The sequence below is a fragment of the Nuphar pumila genome, chromosome 13 (assembly GCF_984573655.1).
Source record: "Nuphar pumila chromosome 13, dmNupPumi1.hap1.1, whole genome shotgun sequence".
NCBI lineage: Eukaryota > Viridiplantae > Streptophyta > Magnoliopsida > Nymphaeales > Nymphaeaceae > Nuphar > Nuphar pumila.
In genome coordinates this window covers 11,872,548-11,888,209 of record NC_143261.1, presented here as the reverse complement: position 1 = coordinate 11,888,209, position 15,662 = coordinate 11,872,548, and the positions used below count along the sequence as shown (strand labels likewise).

Below are 15,662 nucleotides of genomic sequence, written 5' to 3'. Positions count from 1 at the left end.
AGTGTGGGCTACAGATGGTCAAGTCTTTGATGAAATAAGATCATTTACAAAGAAAAAAAATGGAGGAAAGAGACAAGCATTCATGGAATGGGGCACAAAGAGGTGGTCGAAAAAAAATGGAGGAAAGAGACAAGCATTCATAGAATGGAGTACAAAGAGGTGGTGGTGGTGATTATGGATATGGTTGTCCCTATTGACAAGTCAGCATCTCTAATAGGAATTTGGAAAAAACGGGTTGCTTTTTATGACGTGTATATCGATGAGCAGATAAAACTAAAGAGTTGTCTATTATCTGGACTGCATGCCAAGCAAGAAATGATTCCAAATCTGTAGCCTCAAGTAGGGACATTCTTCTACTATTGGGGTGATCCTTTACCTCCTATCTTATATGATCTAGCCTGCTTGCTCACATCTGAACCGTGCATCTCAGAAAGCAATGCTTTTGATCAACTCTAGTGGTTGCCCACCTTCTATATGTATGGGATCTTAAGAACCCAACCATGCAGATTTGAATTATAGAAGTCAGGGTCAGGTGTGTCGTATTGTTTCATAGATACCAAAATAGTGATGGGAGTCATGATTCTTTCAGCAGTCCCGATTTTCATGAGATAAGAATCCTAATTCCTTTTGCATGAAAATTCAGATTCTCATAACTGAGAATCTTGATTTCCTCAGGAATCCTGATTCTTATGTTCAGAATTAGAATTATCTTGACAATTTCGATTTTTTCAGAAATTTAAAATGGCGGTTATCATTTTGTTAAGCACCATGTGAACTTGAGTTGACACCTAGTTTGCAGCTCTGCATCGGCTGGGTTATCTTGGTTTGTGCCGAGTCTTGGTTCTAAGGTGGTGGAAATGGGACCAACTTTATGAACTCCGACATCTCTATGTACAGAAATTTCAGATCGTTTCTTGAAATTGTTCCATTTCTTGAACTTGATCACGTAGTATCATTGGAATTGACAACTTTCCAAACGTCACATCATTCCAAACATGTTCTTGGGGTCACAAAATAGAGAAAGATAATATAGCCAATTCCACAGTGCCTGCTCCATCAATAGATTCAATACGGTTCTTCGCATAAACCAGTAGGATCACATACTGAAGGACATGATTTGATGGTCGGTAGGAAAAAGTAATGACAAATGGATAATGGATTAATGGTGATGGTTTCCATATATGTCGTTTACGAAAATGCATAAAAAGAAAATAAACCAATAATTATGAACTATATTGGATTTGGTAACTGAGTGTTTTCTAGTAGAAAAAAGGCAAAGCGGATTACCAACACTAACACACCGTTTTCTGTCAGAACTCGATAAGTGTGCTTGGACGAGAGTAGTACTAGGATAGGTAAATTTCTGTACCTCTTTTTAGCCTCAAGGGGTTTGGCACAGTGGGATGGGGCCTATACCCTTGGCATGTGGTCTAGGTATCATGAGTGTCACACCCTGCACAAGCCAAAGCGTGGCGACTCTCATTCTCCCGGGGTGAGAGGCAAGACATCAAAGTTTTATGCTGACATAGTAAGTAAAGCAGGCAAAGCCAGTGCAACTGGGTCCCTAATTCTTTGACGATTTCTCCAAGTAAAACAAGGGCAAAGCAGATGATAACAGAAAAACCAACCACAAGGAGTTCTCGCTCGTCTTTCCTAATCAATAAACCTCTCTCTCTCTCTCTCTCTCTCTCTCTCTCTCTCTCTCTCTCTCAGGCTATAATAAAAGCAACAAATCCTAAAAGTTTTAGGCAAGTGTTGATGGCTTATATGATCATGAGGCTTTCTGCAAGTGTTTATGCACCAAACACTGGTCAAAAGAATAGGAGTAACCATACTTGCGTTTGTTATCATCATCAAACTTTTAGTTAAGAAACAAATCTTGGTAAAACACAAAAACATGCTCAGTAAGAGATTCTAAAGTCCACCCAATGTCCTTTATGAGATCTTCCATAGCTTTCAAGCTGGATATCGTTGGCATCAATTTTTCATTTTTTGGGGGGGTTTGTCAAGAAGGTTCCAAAAGCAACTAATTCTCTAAAAAGGGCTGAAACACCTTTGGCATACATCTGACGATCAATGATTTTTGGGTTGAATTAAAAAAAAGAACAAAAAGAAAAAGAAAGCTGAAGCTCATGATACTGAGAATTGTGGCAGTCATGTTCAAAGAGATAGCAATAGTGCAACATTTAGGGCATGTTTGTTTTGATCGAGAAAGTAAAGCTTGAGAAAGTAGAAGCTGAAAAAGTAGATCACAAGGTCAACTTTGTTATCTACTTTCACAAGTTTCAAGGCAAAAAGAGGCAAAAAAGAACACGAACCTTTAGAAAGTATGGTGATTCTGATTTACAATCACAGTAACCAAAAACCCATAGCTCCACTAGTAAGCCAATTCATAATGAGATATAAAAGATGAAATTCAAGGGTAATAAGAAGCTTGAGTATAAAAAGCCATTGCTGCAAGCATAAACGACTGCTCCTGCACCTAAACACCTCGGTGGCTCAGAAGCATGGTAAGTTTAACAAGAATTTTATTCCTCCACAATTCCTAGTTTAACATAAAATACAGAACATATGGCTTCAATTCTTATCTTGAAGAGCCCATTGTCTACCGTCATGCAAATACATTATGTTTCTCCTAACAAAGTTAATAATCATTTGCATGCTCCATTATGTAGCATATAACATGCATGACTAATTGGAATTTGAGTGTAGATCCAACCACCAACAGAAGTAGTTGCATTTTCCCATCTTATGAAAGCAGCTTAAGGGAAAATATGCAAAGTCTCCCAGGACCGATACTAGGGCAATGTTCTCTCAATCAAATAGCAAAATTTTGGTTGACAAGGAATGGTGTGGTTACAGATGAACAAAGTCTGTGTGGTGGTGTTCCTCACATTAGATCATTTCAAGCTTAAGTGGAACTGACAGCAGTAGCGTATGACTGGAGCAACGAAAGTGCTTGCTCTGTTATTGCCCTGCTTCTTGCCAACTTCACCCACTCAGATGCAAGCCCCTCTGCCTGGCTACCAGATACGCCTAGCTCTAACGCATCTGCTGCTTCAGCAAGTTTACCTTCTGCTAAAAGTCTCTCCACTTGACTAATCACAGACTCAATGCCTTTGCCGGATTCAGCATCCTCCTTCACCTGAACATATACAAGATGCCAGATCAAAAGGCTAAGTAGCTGTTTAAGTGAGCATGCTTTTATGCTATCCAGTTTTGTGTTCATGCCACGAATTTAGATTTGGTTCTAATGGATAACCAACATTGTAAGCATGGATTTGCAAAGGTAAATCGAGGGGTACCTTCAGAAAAGATGCCACAAAAGCCAAGGAATGAGCCAGCAAACCACCACCTCCAGCTGGTATAAGTGTAAGATGCCGCAGTGTTCTTTTCAAAGACTCAAACTACAATTTAAAATCATAAAATTCGGTTAAGAAAAAAGAAATGAGAAAAAAAAAGTATATTTAAAAAAATAAAACAGAAAAAAACATATTTAAGACCAAGATTATTTCCAGCTCTATGAAAATCAATGTCAAATATAAAATTAACAAAGTACAAATTTTTCTTGCATTTGATATCGTTTTTGGGGATTCAATTTCAGCTGAAAGAAATGCTTTCCAGCTTCAGTTGATAATACATCAGTGTCCAGGTTTGGAGTTTAATTACTGTTATCCAAGTCTTAGTGTCCACCAAGGATACTGTGCTTACAGAACTTCATGAAAATGGATATTGGTAGTGTTGGTTGATGATCATCTGATACATAGGTACTGGGTACTTATTCATGATCCACAAGAAAGAGTTGTTTTTCTCACTAATATAGCTTGCTGGGATTCAATTTTGGCAGGAATAAATGCTTTTAGCTTTTGTGGATAATATGTCAAGTTCAAGGCTTGGAGCCTACTGTTATCCAAGTCAATTATCCACCATACACACCTCAGAACACATTGTTGCACAAAGCGGCATACTTTTCATGCTATTATCTTTTCAACCTCTACTAGTTTTCAGTCAAGGCTATACGCACAACATTCGATGTGATGATTTTATTGAACTAGCTTAATAATGTATGTTCAAGTTTTTGGTGTGAGCGGTTCAGAAGAAACCTACTTTCCGGGGGATGGTACTGTAAAATGTATATATCAAATGAGCTGTTTGCATTTATCTACCTTTAACTTCCCTTAAATTAGTGTTAGGGAGCAGTTCTCATGCACTGCTTTCTCATGTGAAAAAAGCTAAGTCACATGGGTGCGGGTGCGGGTGCGGGTGCGGGTGCGGGGTGCGGCACTTTCAAAAACCTTGGGTGCGGGGGTGCGGCAAAAACAAATAATATATATGATATTATTTATATAAAAAAGCCTCGAGCATCAACCGTTGGAGAGTTGGAGAAATTTATTCAGCAAGAATCTTTTGGAAGCAAATGAGACAGATGAGGACATGACACAAGTGTAAGTTGAAGTATCCATGAAACGTAGCATTTATATTCAAGATTGAACAGGATCTAGGAGTAGACATTGAGCCCACCCGGTCTGGCCCGAACTAGACTCAGGCCCATCTAAAGCCTTGCCTGACTCTTGTTGCTGAGAACCCCCTCATGTCGATCTTTGGCAAGTAGCCTAGCATGCCTGTATTTTCAGGGAGAGTTGAGAAACACGAACAATCGGACAAATCCAGAAACCTCAGCTTCTGTTGTAAAATCCCACTTAAAAAATCCTTTCGGACCCGGGTCAGATCTGGATCTGGTCCGGACCCGTAACCCATTAGGGTTATTAGCATGCGAATGCGAGGGTTAAAACCCTCGCATATTTCAAACCCCCGCAGCCTCACCTTCTTCTGAGAAAGGAAACCCCGAAGGGGTTTCCTGAATCGGGCATCCCTCGAGCCTTCAAATAATCGTAGAGGGGGGGGGACCCTCACCGGCTGCGCCTCCCTCCTCTGCCTCATCTCCCCTCCTGATCGCCCTCCTCATCTCTCTCTCAACCACTCTCCCTCTGCTTCGTCTCCCTCGACTCGTCGAAGAACCAGTATACTCCCGAACTCCACCAGCCCCTGCGTGCGTCTACGAGCTCAGCGCCATCCCCTCTCCTTCCTCCCGATCGTCGCTGCCGCCGTCGTCGTCGTGACCTCGCAGGTAAAAAGCCTCTCCTTGTGATTTTCCTTTTTGGTTGGGTAGTCGGAGAACCGGCAGAGGGCCGACAACCTCTGTCGTGCCCTCCCTCTCTCCTCTGTTTCCGATCAGGGTGTCGGCAGGAGGTAGGTGGCTCATGCCGCCCCTGGCACTCTCTCTCTCTATCGCCAGAGGGTCGACAGTCCCCTATCGTTCCCTCCCTCTCTCCCGTGGTGCGCCGGAAGGCCGGCAAGGAGCCGATGGCCCCCTGTCGCGCTCTTCTCTCCTCCTCTGCTCCTTGCCGGAAAGTCAACGCACCCAGGTTCGGGTTGACCACACATGCACCCGTGTCGAGTTGCGTGGACGCGGGTGCGGCACCCTGCTAGCCGAATCCCTGTGACATAGGAAAAAAGGAATAAGTTGTAATGATGTACCATTGTCTACCTATACCACCAACAAGGTAATAAACATTTCCAATTCTCAACCTGCATCTAGAAAGTTGTATGCCTCAGTTTTGTAGTTTTCGATAGGCAGCTCTCCTTTTTATCCAGTGATCAATTTCATTTCTTCCTTTTTTCTCCATTTTCCAGTGATGATGCACCTATCATTTCACTTTGAAGTTTTGAACCAACTATTATTCAGATCCATGGCTGTAGAAAGCCAAGTATACAGCTCTACTCCTCCTGATAGATAAGCAGATCAACAGAAATGTGAGCAACAACCCTTGTCATGCTATTTTGAATAGCAAGAGGAACCAACCATTGGCCCAGTCTACAACTCAAGTTTGAGAATTGGAGTATACAAAGGTCAAACAAAATCATGTGAAAAAAAAATTCCAGCTCCAGTGGCAGCAGGATTAAGGGATAAAAAAAGAAGAAAATCCAATAGTTTAGTATTCTTCCCATTTTCTGCTTGGTAGTTCTGATGATTCAATGGCATAGACAAACATCCACTTAACAAGCACGATAACAAGTGATATCATCACTATACTTGATCATTTAACTAAGCAACAAGTGATTTATTTGAGACAAGTAACAAATGATCATTTGAAGAAGAAAGAGAGAGAGAGAGAGAGAGAAGATTGCTGCCAAATTAACATTTCTTAGCATGATAAATATAATATATTTTGTGGAAGTCTTAATCCTATGTAGAAAGAGTCTACCAATAAACTAGTACTCAATTGTAATTTCAATCCCAAGAAATCACTTTGTGGAGGAAAATAGGTTCTTCTCCCCATTTAAATAATATAAATGGAACATGGTCATACTCAGTACAAGAGCAGTCAGTTACAACTGCATACTTCCAATAAACAGGTGATCTATAAATTAGGAAGAATGTCCAGCATGCCAAGGAACATGTTCAATAACAGTTATGACAACAAAATGATAAAGCATGCAAAGCATGACCACACAGACTGGAGCAGCCATTCTTGTGTTACCTTTTGATTTAGTTGCAAGTGTGTGTATGCACCAGACTTCAGTGTTTCATCTGGTACAGATGACAGCACAAAATCTAGAAATGAGTCTCTATCAATGCCTTCCACAGAAGACTGTAAAGAAGATATCGCTTTCGCAATTGGAAGCCCTTTAGCTAATGCATCTTCTAAAGCAAGAATTCCCTGCATAGTCAATGGCAGAAACAAATCTAGAAACTACAGGTCTTACACAAGTCTATATTTCTTTTAATAAAATAACACACACACACACAATTGACTCATTTTTTTCCATGAGGAATGGGGAAACCACCCTCAGGATCAGAGACCTAGTATCGCTGGCTAAGCCTGCCATACTTACGGTCACTTTTCCAACAGTGTAAACCCATGGTGCACCTCTTGCCCCCAAGGACCTGTGTTGCTTCGGCATGAGCAAGGGACATAATGCCAATGGCCTTCTCTTATGCAAGGAGCCGACGTCCGTGAGAATGGAACCCTGACCACCCGTCCAGCAGCCAAGGCCCTCTCCCACTTCACCAAACCCCTTGGGGCTACAATTGTCTATCATTTATGAAGGCAAAGACTTACCAGCACAAGCTTGTGAACAGAGTGACTTTGGCGTGCCTCTTCTGACCGTGCATAAAATGCCATGCATAAAGCATTAATCTAAAATGATAGAGGACAGACATGAATATCCAAAATCAACTGGTAAAACATCAAAAGAATTTTTTAACTGCCAAAATTTGTCCAAGAAGTGAATGTAGTTGCACTGCTAAATGGCAGTCTTTAAGCATCAGAGATCATATACAATATGCAAGAAATTGAAAACAACATACTTCAAGATGAAATATATTAATTAAAGACAAGAGTCGGATAAAGAATAAATCTAAGAACAAGCCATACATGAAGATTTGCCTCAGCCAGTTTTTCCAACTGCGATGACTTCTCACTTGCAATTGCTGCTGCTATTTCTGCTTTTGCTAGCTCTTTGGCCTTTTTTAACTGCAATTCTGTTTCTTCCTCCTGCAATGGAGTGAACACTGCAGTCAAACTTTAACACAGACATTCCGACTGAGAAGGATAACTCTTTTGCTCCCAATGCAGTGCAAAGATCTTCCAGTTAAACCTTTTTTTACTTTCTCTCTTCATGCAACCCCAGCATTTATCCTCTTCCACTACAACAAGAACTTCTCTTGCAGAATTGGAAGGTGAACCGGTTACAGATCATACATAAAAGAAATCCAATACCTTCTGCTCCAATTCAATCCTTAGCTTCTCCTCTGCTTTCTCTTGAAGCGACTTGATTGAAGCAGCTGACCTTGCCCTTTCTTTGTTGAGCTCCTGAGAAAATGGTCCGTTCAGGAAAAAAAAAGAATCTAGTTGTGTTAACTTTCAAAATGGGTAAAGATACACCGTCCAAATGCAAAGGCAAACCCCTCACTATATACTGCCAATCATAAAAAAAATTAAATAGACTGCCTAGGAAAAACTTATATACACATTGAAAACCTGGAAGCAAGGGACATTACAGAAACTGTCACTTTAATAAAAAATATGGAAGCAAGAAACCACAGAAATTGTCACTTTTATCAACAACTATAGCCTTCTGTTTCCACCAGAACCAATAAACACATCTTACAATAGGATAGCCAATCTCATCAATTTATGAATAAAAAAGAGCAAGTAAATTAAAAATTGAGCGAGAAAAACTCAATGCAGTGGGTAACACTCTCAAAAAAAGAAACAGCAGTTACATGAAACATCCATACATTGTTGGACTAATGAACGTCTAGAAATGACCTTTATCAAAAATCCTCAATGCAGCTATGAACGTAACCAAATCCATGATGAAGTTTTGTTCTGCAGCATCATTCCATAGATGCTTTAATAGCCAGTTAGCCACTATTACAAGAAGAGAAAGTTAACGACTCCTGCCCCTCAATCTAGATAATCTATCCTGATCATGACATAAAATCTCACAAACATAAGCCAAGAGAAAAGCGGTATTGCAAAACCTACCCAGCTGCATCAAGAATAAGCACAATAAAGAATGCATCATATAATGGACTAACGCTACAAAGAAGTGGCTCAGGTCTCCGGGAATCATGAAGAACAAACCAAAATGTATAGGAAAAAGTCAACAGTATATTATAGGAAGTAGTTTCCTTGATTATAGCCACAGAATTATCAGCAGAACCAGAAGATACAAAGAAAAAAAGGTGGTCCAACACCCTCAAAATTGCAAAATGTACGTGTAGACGTCCAAATGTATTTCCTATATGGACTGACATTCCATCTGGCAAAACTCTTCAGCATCGCATTTGGGAGTTAAACTTTCTAGTAAAAAACATAATTCAAACATACAAATAAACACAGGTCATATATCTAAATACTGATCAGCACAGACAGTTTCAGGTGGTGGAAAAAATATACATGTAAACCCTGCAGGTGCTAGAGTTTTATTATCAATGTGTAACCAGATTGCCATAAAAATATTAATAAAAAATAAAGAAGAAGAAGAAAAGGCTAGTGACTTCTAGAGACAGATAAACAAGAAGTGTTAATATATCTGACATCAGCATAACGACCAACAGAAAAGCAAGACTAGCATAAATGAGACCACATAATTTGCATTACAATAAGGGAACTCTCAATTGGAATTCAGTTTGAACCTTATCCAAGCTTGCTGACTCTTCAGCAAACATAAGTTCCCTTGCCCAAGCATCCTTCAGTTCCTTCTTATACTTCTCCTGGATGCCCACATAAAATGTTACACACATTAAACATCGATAAAAAAAAATATCAAAAGACTGAAATATAATGAAACAATCTGTCAAATGTGGTAAGTCTTGGAGCCAAACTTACCTCCAACAACTGCTTTTCTTCGGCAAATTTCTGAGCATCTGATTCAGCTTGCTTTCTTTCAGCAGCATGAATGGCTTCTATGAAGTCTAATACTAACTTTCCATCTCTAGAAGTATCTAAATCAGTAATGAGTACCGGAACCTTCATTGGAAATAAGCATTCAGTCAGCCCGTCTAAAGATTCTAAAGAATAAGACAAAAAAAATCATCATGGTGAACATTCTTGACATAAAATAACCTCTTGCTCTTCAGAATTATTTAACTGCTTCTCTATGTGGTCACTGCTCAAGGGAAGTTTAGAGCTTTTATCCTCGTCCTGAAGAAGATAGGCATCAGAAAGAGAATATTCCAGGTTTTTGTGCCCCCCTTCATCTTCTTTACCCTGTATAAGTACATGAACACAACTTAACAGAAAATGAGAAGATATGCAAATATGAACATACTTGACATCAAACAAAAAGATATGCAAATAGACCTAAGTACCTAACATCAATTGAAAAGATACACAAATATAGTCAAGTTAAGATAACCTATGCATGACAATGAATAGATCCAAACCAGTGTTACCGATATTTTGAGAATATCACGATATTATCGATATTTCAAGGTCAGCCAATATTTTCCCGAGATATCCCAAATATCTTCAAAATGTCGCCAGAATTGAAAATATCGTGAGATTTTCCTGATATATATATATATATATATTGAAGTATCTTTTTTTGTTTCTTTTATATTTTAAAAGCTTTTCTAGTTGTTTCTTTATATTTTTGTAAGAAAAACACTACAAAACCTACTATTCTTGTCTTTTTTATTATTCACTATATTTTTTAATTTTTAAAGCTTCTGAAATTTTCTTGAGAAAAATCACTTTTTGAAAATATCTCTAAGAAAAACTGTCACCGAGAAATTACCTTGAGCGATATAGGTGACTATGATCCAAGATTCCAAACAGAAGATCCTAATCATAATTATTAGCAGTTTATCATAGATAAGTATGTAATTTTCAGGGAAGATAACACACAAAGAGGAGCTAGCATGGTCCTACCAGTGTTATCCATGTCTTGCGGAGATGGTGCTTGACCTGGGGAAACTTGTAAGTGGTCAACCATGGGTCAACATCTCCATCCAGATGGATATCATCCATCTGTAAAGAACCACCCTATGAGACCAAACATGTGTAGATAAGCCTAAAGACTTCAGAAGATCATCAAAATCATCTTTCCTCAGAGTTACCTCATTGATGCACAGTTACATAAGTTAGCCTGAATCATCCTGATGGACTTTCAGTTGATCTCCAGCATAACTGATACATAAGACTACTAATATCAATCCTTATGTGTCTTTTGCCTCATCTACTAGAACACCCATTTTCAGGTCATCTGTTTATACTATAAATTAAGGAGACAGATTTAACAGTCTCTCTCATTATACTTCAGTTGCATTATTTGGCTTGAGGGTCATTTACAAAACAATGGACAATGTAGCTATTCACAAAAGGCTACCCAATATTTGAATTATTACATTTGACCACCTGCTTTATCTGAATGCATTTCAATACCTGCTTGAGGTGTAAAATGGTGCTTTTGTCCTATTTCTGATCAAACAATTCATCTTATGCTCTTCTACTACACAAATTAAAAATTGTCACAATTTAGTCATTTTCTTTTGACTAAAAAATGGTCTCAACTGAATGATCTCATAACCAAATGTGCCTTTGAAACACAAATGAAGAAAAACAAAGCAGGTAGCCGAATGTAATAACTGAGAAGTTAAGGAGCTCATAACTTGGGAGGCTTCCAGTAAATGATCTTAGTTTTTACTTTCTCAAATGAAAAAAAATAAATAAACTACCATTAGAGATAAATGTATAAATGGGACACAAAAACTCATTAGCTCATGGACAAAAAACGACGGGCATATGGAAAAGAAAAATATGATGATTGAGAGGACAAAGAATGATGATACTTATTTCTTCATGTTATAACTTATCTTGCCTGGCATGCTATGTCACAAGGATATGGATGTAGAGAATGGGACATGGTGCAGATACACTTTGTATGATATGAAACACAGGTACAGACATGCATAATGTACATCTGTGTGTATGTGTATGTGTGTGTGTGGAACTACAATTCTAAAACACTATAATTTAGAATATCAAATAATAAAACTAAGTAAAACTGAAATATAATGTAATCAATGACAAATTTTATAACAGAAAGAACACAAGTGAACACAGAATAAGTAAATATGAAAAGAAATAAATAAAGTTAATGACAATGATGACTGTGTGTGAAACTGGTTTAACTGTATCCATGAAGTGTCATGTCATGTCGACACGGATATGCAAGCTAAGTGAAGTGTCCGTGCGACATAGCTGGCATGACAAGCACCAACTTAATCCACATTATCAGAGTAACACCAAGCAATAAGTGAAACTATAATAAAGACTCTCCAGTATAACAATGGCTGTAAACAGTTTCTAGGCGATCTGAGTATTTGGTACATCAAACATTACAGATATAGGATACATTGGTCAACGTTTAGATACCTTTAGTTGGCATATGCCTTGTTTGCTTTTGTTTTCTTTCATTCATTTTTTATGGACAAAACCCATTTCACAATCCTCCCTCTGCTTTACTCAAGTTCTTCATTTTTTAATTCAGTATAACCACAGATTGGTTCTATAATTGCCACAAGCTAAATAAGGTATTACAATAATCTTATGGATAACTACAAAAACTTGAGATACTTGCATAAATCATGTGGATGTCTTTAAACCTTCACAGCCAATCACAGAATAACATAAACAGAGATTCTTGAATAGTTGAATGTTTCCAAATATGAAAGGAAACAAGAAAATTGTAGAGTACTTCAAACAAACCACGCTAGTGCACAGCCCCTATTATCAACTGACTAAATAGAGAAAAATATGCCACCAGAGAAGGGGCTAAACTAAATGTTTGCATTCAACTCGAGAAAAACATCAAGGATAAAAGCTCACACCCGATGACAACCTGTGAAAGAGACCCAGTAAGTTTAGACAAGAAAATGTCTTAAAATTTATGCATATCATCAGAATAAAGGGAAAAGAACCACATACTTGAGGCATGTTGGACAAAACTGGCTCATTGGATGCAGCTATACTTTCATGCTCCTCAGAATTCTGTTTAGCTTCTTGCTCAACACTCTTATCTTGCAGCATGGTCCCATTTTCATGCTTTAAAATATGAGAACTGTCTTCTTCTGATGTTTTGTGTGCAGGAACCTTGTCTTTCAATGTCAGGCTTGTCAGCCTATTCTCAGCAGAAGTTAGTTTCTCTTTATCTTTGGCAGGAAGCACACTTTCTGAAAAATGGGTGCTTGTTCCCTCTTCATGCTGAGTTTCACCTTCATAACCGCTCATATGTATATTATTTGTTTTTATGATGTCCTTAGTAACTTCAGGCTTTTCATCAGTATTCTCCACTGCGACATGGTTTCCTTCTTCAACAGAAACCAAATTTCTGTCCTCACCACGTTCTGGAAAGACTCGGTTTTCTTCCAAATTATCTGCATCTTTAGGCTTTTTGTTGGCAACATCAAAAATAGCTAAGCTAGGTGATTCATGTTGCTTATAACCATCAGGCAATTTTATATAGCCTGCTTGATGAGCTGCTAGAAAGACAGCGGCAACAGCAGCACTACCAAGAATTAATGTTTGATTTCTTGAGCCTGGAGGCTTCTCTGGTGGAGAAGTGCTTGCAGATGCATTATGCTGAGATGCTGTTGAAAATTCCTTGCTTGAAGAGATCAATGAAGTTACCTGCTTGCATGATATCAAAAGAGATTAAATGCATGTACACATGCACATATATAAATGCATACTTATATTTACAGGTATAGAGGAAATTAAAAATATTTTAACATTCTCCCCATATATTAAAAAGAAACAATATCAAGCTAAAATATGTCAATAATATTTCCATAAAAGAACTCAATAGTATTCGAATGAGATCATGATATTCTTCACATCTTTTCCTTTTTTTCATTTTAATCATATAATTTAAGCATGATTCCTCCTGCATTTCCTATCTTTTTCACATTTTGATAGCTTAATAATCTCATTGAGATATTGCCGTGATAGATATTGGCAACAATGAAACACATACATGCATGAACGCACGAGCACGCACAGACAGACATGGATATAGATATGTTTATGTATGTCTGTGTGTGCATATAAACTAACAACTTTGTATTTATTTACAAATCTATTTTAACAATTAAATTGATTTACAAAGGGGGCTGTTGAACTGGAAATCGGCTTCAGATTTTCAATGTTGTACGAGAGTTCCATTACAGACTTGCGAGTGTTCCCAAATTATACACCCACTAACCCACCAAAACTACGAGCTTAGCTCTTCACAGTCATCAGCATTTGGGGTAATTTATCCAAATGAAAGTTACCGTTTGAAGTGATTGTTGAGTGAAACGCCTGAAGTCTTAATCAGGGGATTTTTCCTTACAAACAACCCTCAATTAGCATTTTCCATGACAAAGAAAGAAAGAACCCTGAAGAACCAACTAAGTGAACTCTGTCGATGTAAAATCAAGATAAGAATGAGACGGCGCAAAGATCTTTAAACCATGGATTCTGTCCATTCTAGAATACAATATCACAAAAATGACGTTCAGACCTTTCCCTATGTAACAATCCAAATACAAACCAAGGAGTTTTGGGAAACACCCAATATTACCACATTGCTCAATTCTCTTTTGGACGCAACCATTTATCCAGGAAGTTGGTGCACTGCCCAGTGCTCCAAAATGCAATCTCACGTCTTATCTTGCTTTTCCGGATAAGTGGGTGAATCCACAAAACTCCCCCAAAAAGGAACCCATATACTGGGACAAGATACTTTTGCCTTCCTCCAACAATTTCCATAATTCTTCAGTTCGTCTATGACATAACAAACCTATTTTTTTCTATAAATCCAAGTATTTGTATTACGTTAAGATTATGTATGAATCATAACCAATGTAATGAAAAAAGGAGAAAATTCGTTAAAAAAACGCAGAGAGAGAGAGAGGAGTGCGTACGTGGATCACTGGTTGGGCGTGAGAATTGATGGCGTCTCTTCGATGGGCGCCACCCAAGGTTGGGAGGTCTCTCCCTTTGAGCCGACGGAGCAGAAGAGCCCGAATCATCGCTCTCTCTCTCTCTCTCTCTCTCTCTCTTCGAACAAACCAGGAAGAAAAGGCAGACCAACGAACGGGTCGGGTTCTATGGCCATACCCAACCCAAGTCCGACCTTGGATCTAAGGCTGCAAATGGATCTGTACAGATTACATCTTTCCTGATCCGAATCTGAGTCACGACCCCAATAAGATCTAATGGTGCAAGATTGGATCCCAGAAATATGTATGATGATGCTGGATCTGATGAAAATAGACGAAAATCAAGGTTTTACCTGTAAAGTCTGCCAAAGCACCGGATTAGATCCAAGTCTGAACATATATCCGAGATAAAACACTAAATTGAATCATATCTGAATCCAAAATGATCTGAATCTGTAAACACGAACCAATTCAAATACCCTTTTAGATCATACTTTATCAAAAAACGTGTCTGATTCGAATCAGAGGTCCCACCAGACCTGATCCATTTGCACCACCACTTCGATCTAGAATTACTGGATTTGGGTTGGACTTCATAGTCGGGTTGAGACCATAGTGATAAATGTCACGAGATTTATGAAAATCTCTCGATAATATCGTGAGAAATTGCCTGAAAGTTTAAAACGGCAATTTCTCGCGAGAATTATGAAAAAACACAAATACTGTGATTTAAACATAATATTTATGATTTAAATGGCTATTTATCGCGAAAAAAATCATGTATTTTTATTTTTAAATAATTTTTATCAATAGTTTCCTATAAAAATATTTTATATATTTTTTAATTAATTTTTTTATTGCCGAGATTTTGCCTAAAAAAATGTGAGATTTATGATTTTTTTTCAATTTCTCACGAGTTTTTGAAAAACAAGAAATTGCCGATAAAAACTTTTGTCACTGAGGTTGAGACACCGCACACCTAATCTGAATCCATTCATCCCTCTGATCTCTACTCTCATCATTATGGTTCTATAGGTTTACTTGTGGAATATGGATGTCAACGTACCGAGTTTATATATATGATTAGTAAAACTCATTTAGTTTTAGCTTAAGCTGAGGAGGGATTTGCAAGGAGTACCAGGAAATAACAAAAACTGAACTT

General features: G+C 38.1%; 1 protein-coding gene across 1 annotated transcript; it reads right to left on the bottom strand.

The window, feature by feature from the left end:
- Window positions 1–2,511: 2,511 nt before the first annotated feature.
- On the bottom strand, window positions 2,512–14,616 carry LOC149817769 (MICOS complex subunit MIC60, mitochondrial-like). The gene is made up of 11 exons (XM_089985143.1): window positions 14,483–14,616; window positions 12,504–13,205; window positions 9,639–9,782; window positions 9,402–9,542; window positions 9,209–9,286; window positions 7,785–7,877; window positions 7,440–7,559; window positions 7,125–7,202; window positions 6,543–6,722; window positions 3,306–3,407; window positions 2,512–3,145 (listed from the first exon to the last, which is right to left on the bottom strand). The coding sequence occupies exons 1-11, from the start codon at window positions 14,588–14,590 to the stop codon at window positions 2,912–2,914; spliced, it is 1,980 nt and encodes a 659-aa protein (XP_089841269.1). The 5' UTR covers window positions 14,591–14,616; the 3' UTR covers window positions 2,512–2,911.
- Window positions 14,617–15,662: the final 1,046 nt, after the last annotated feature.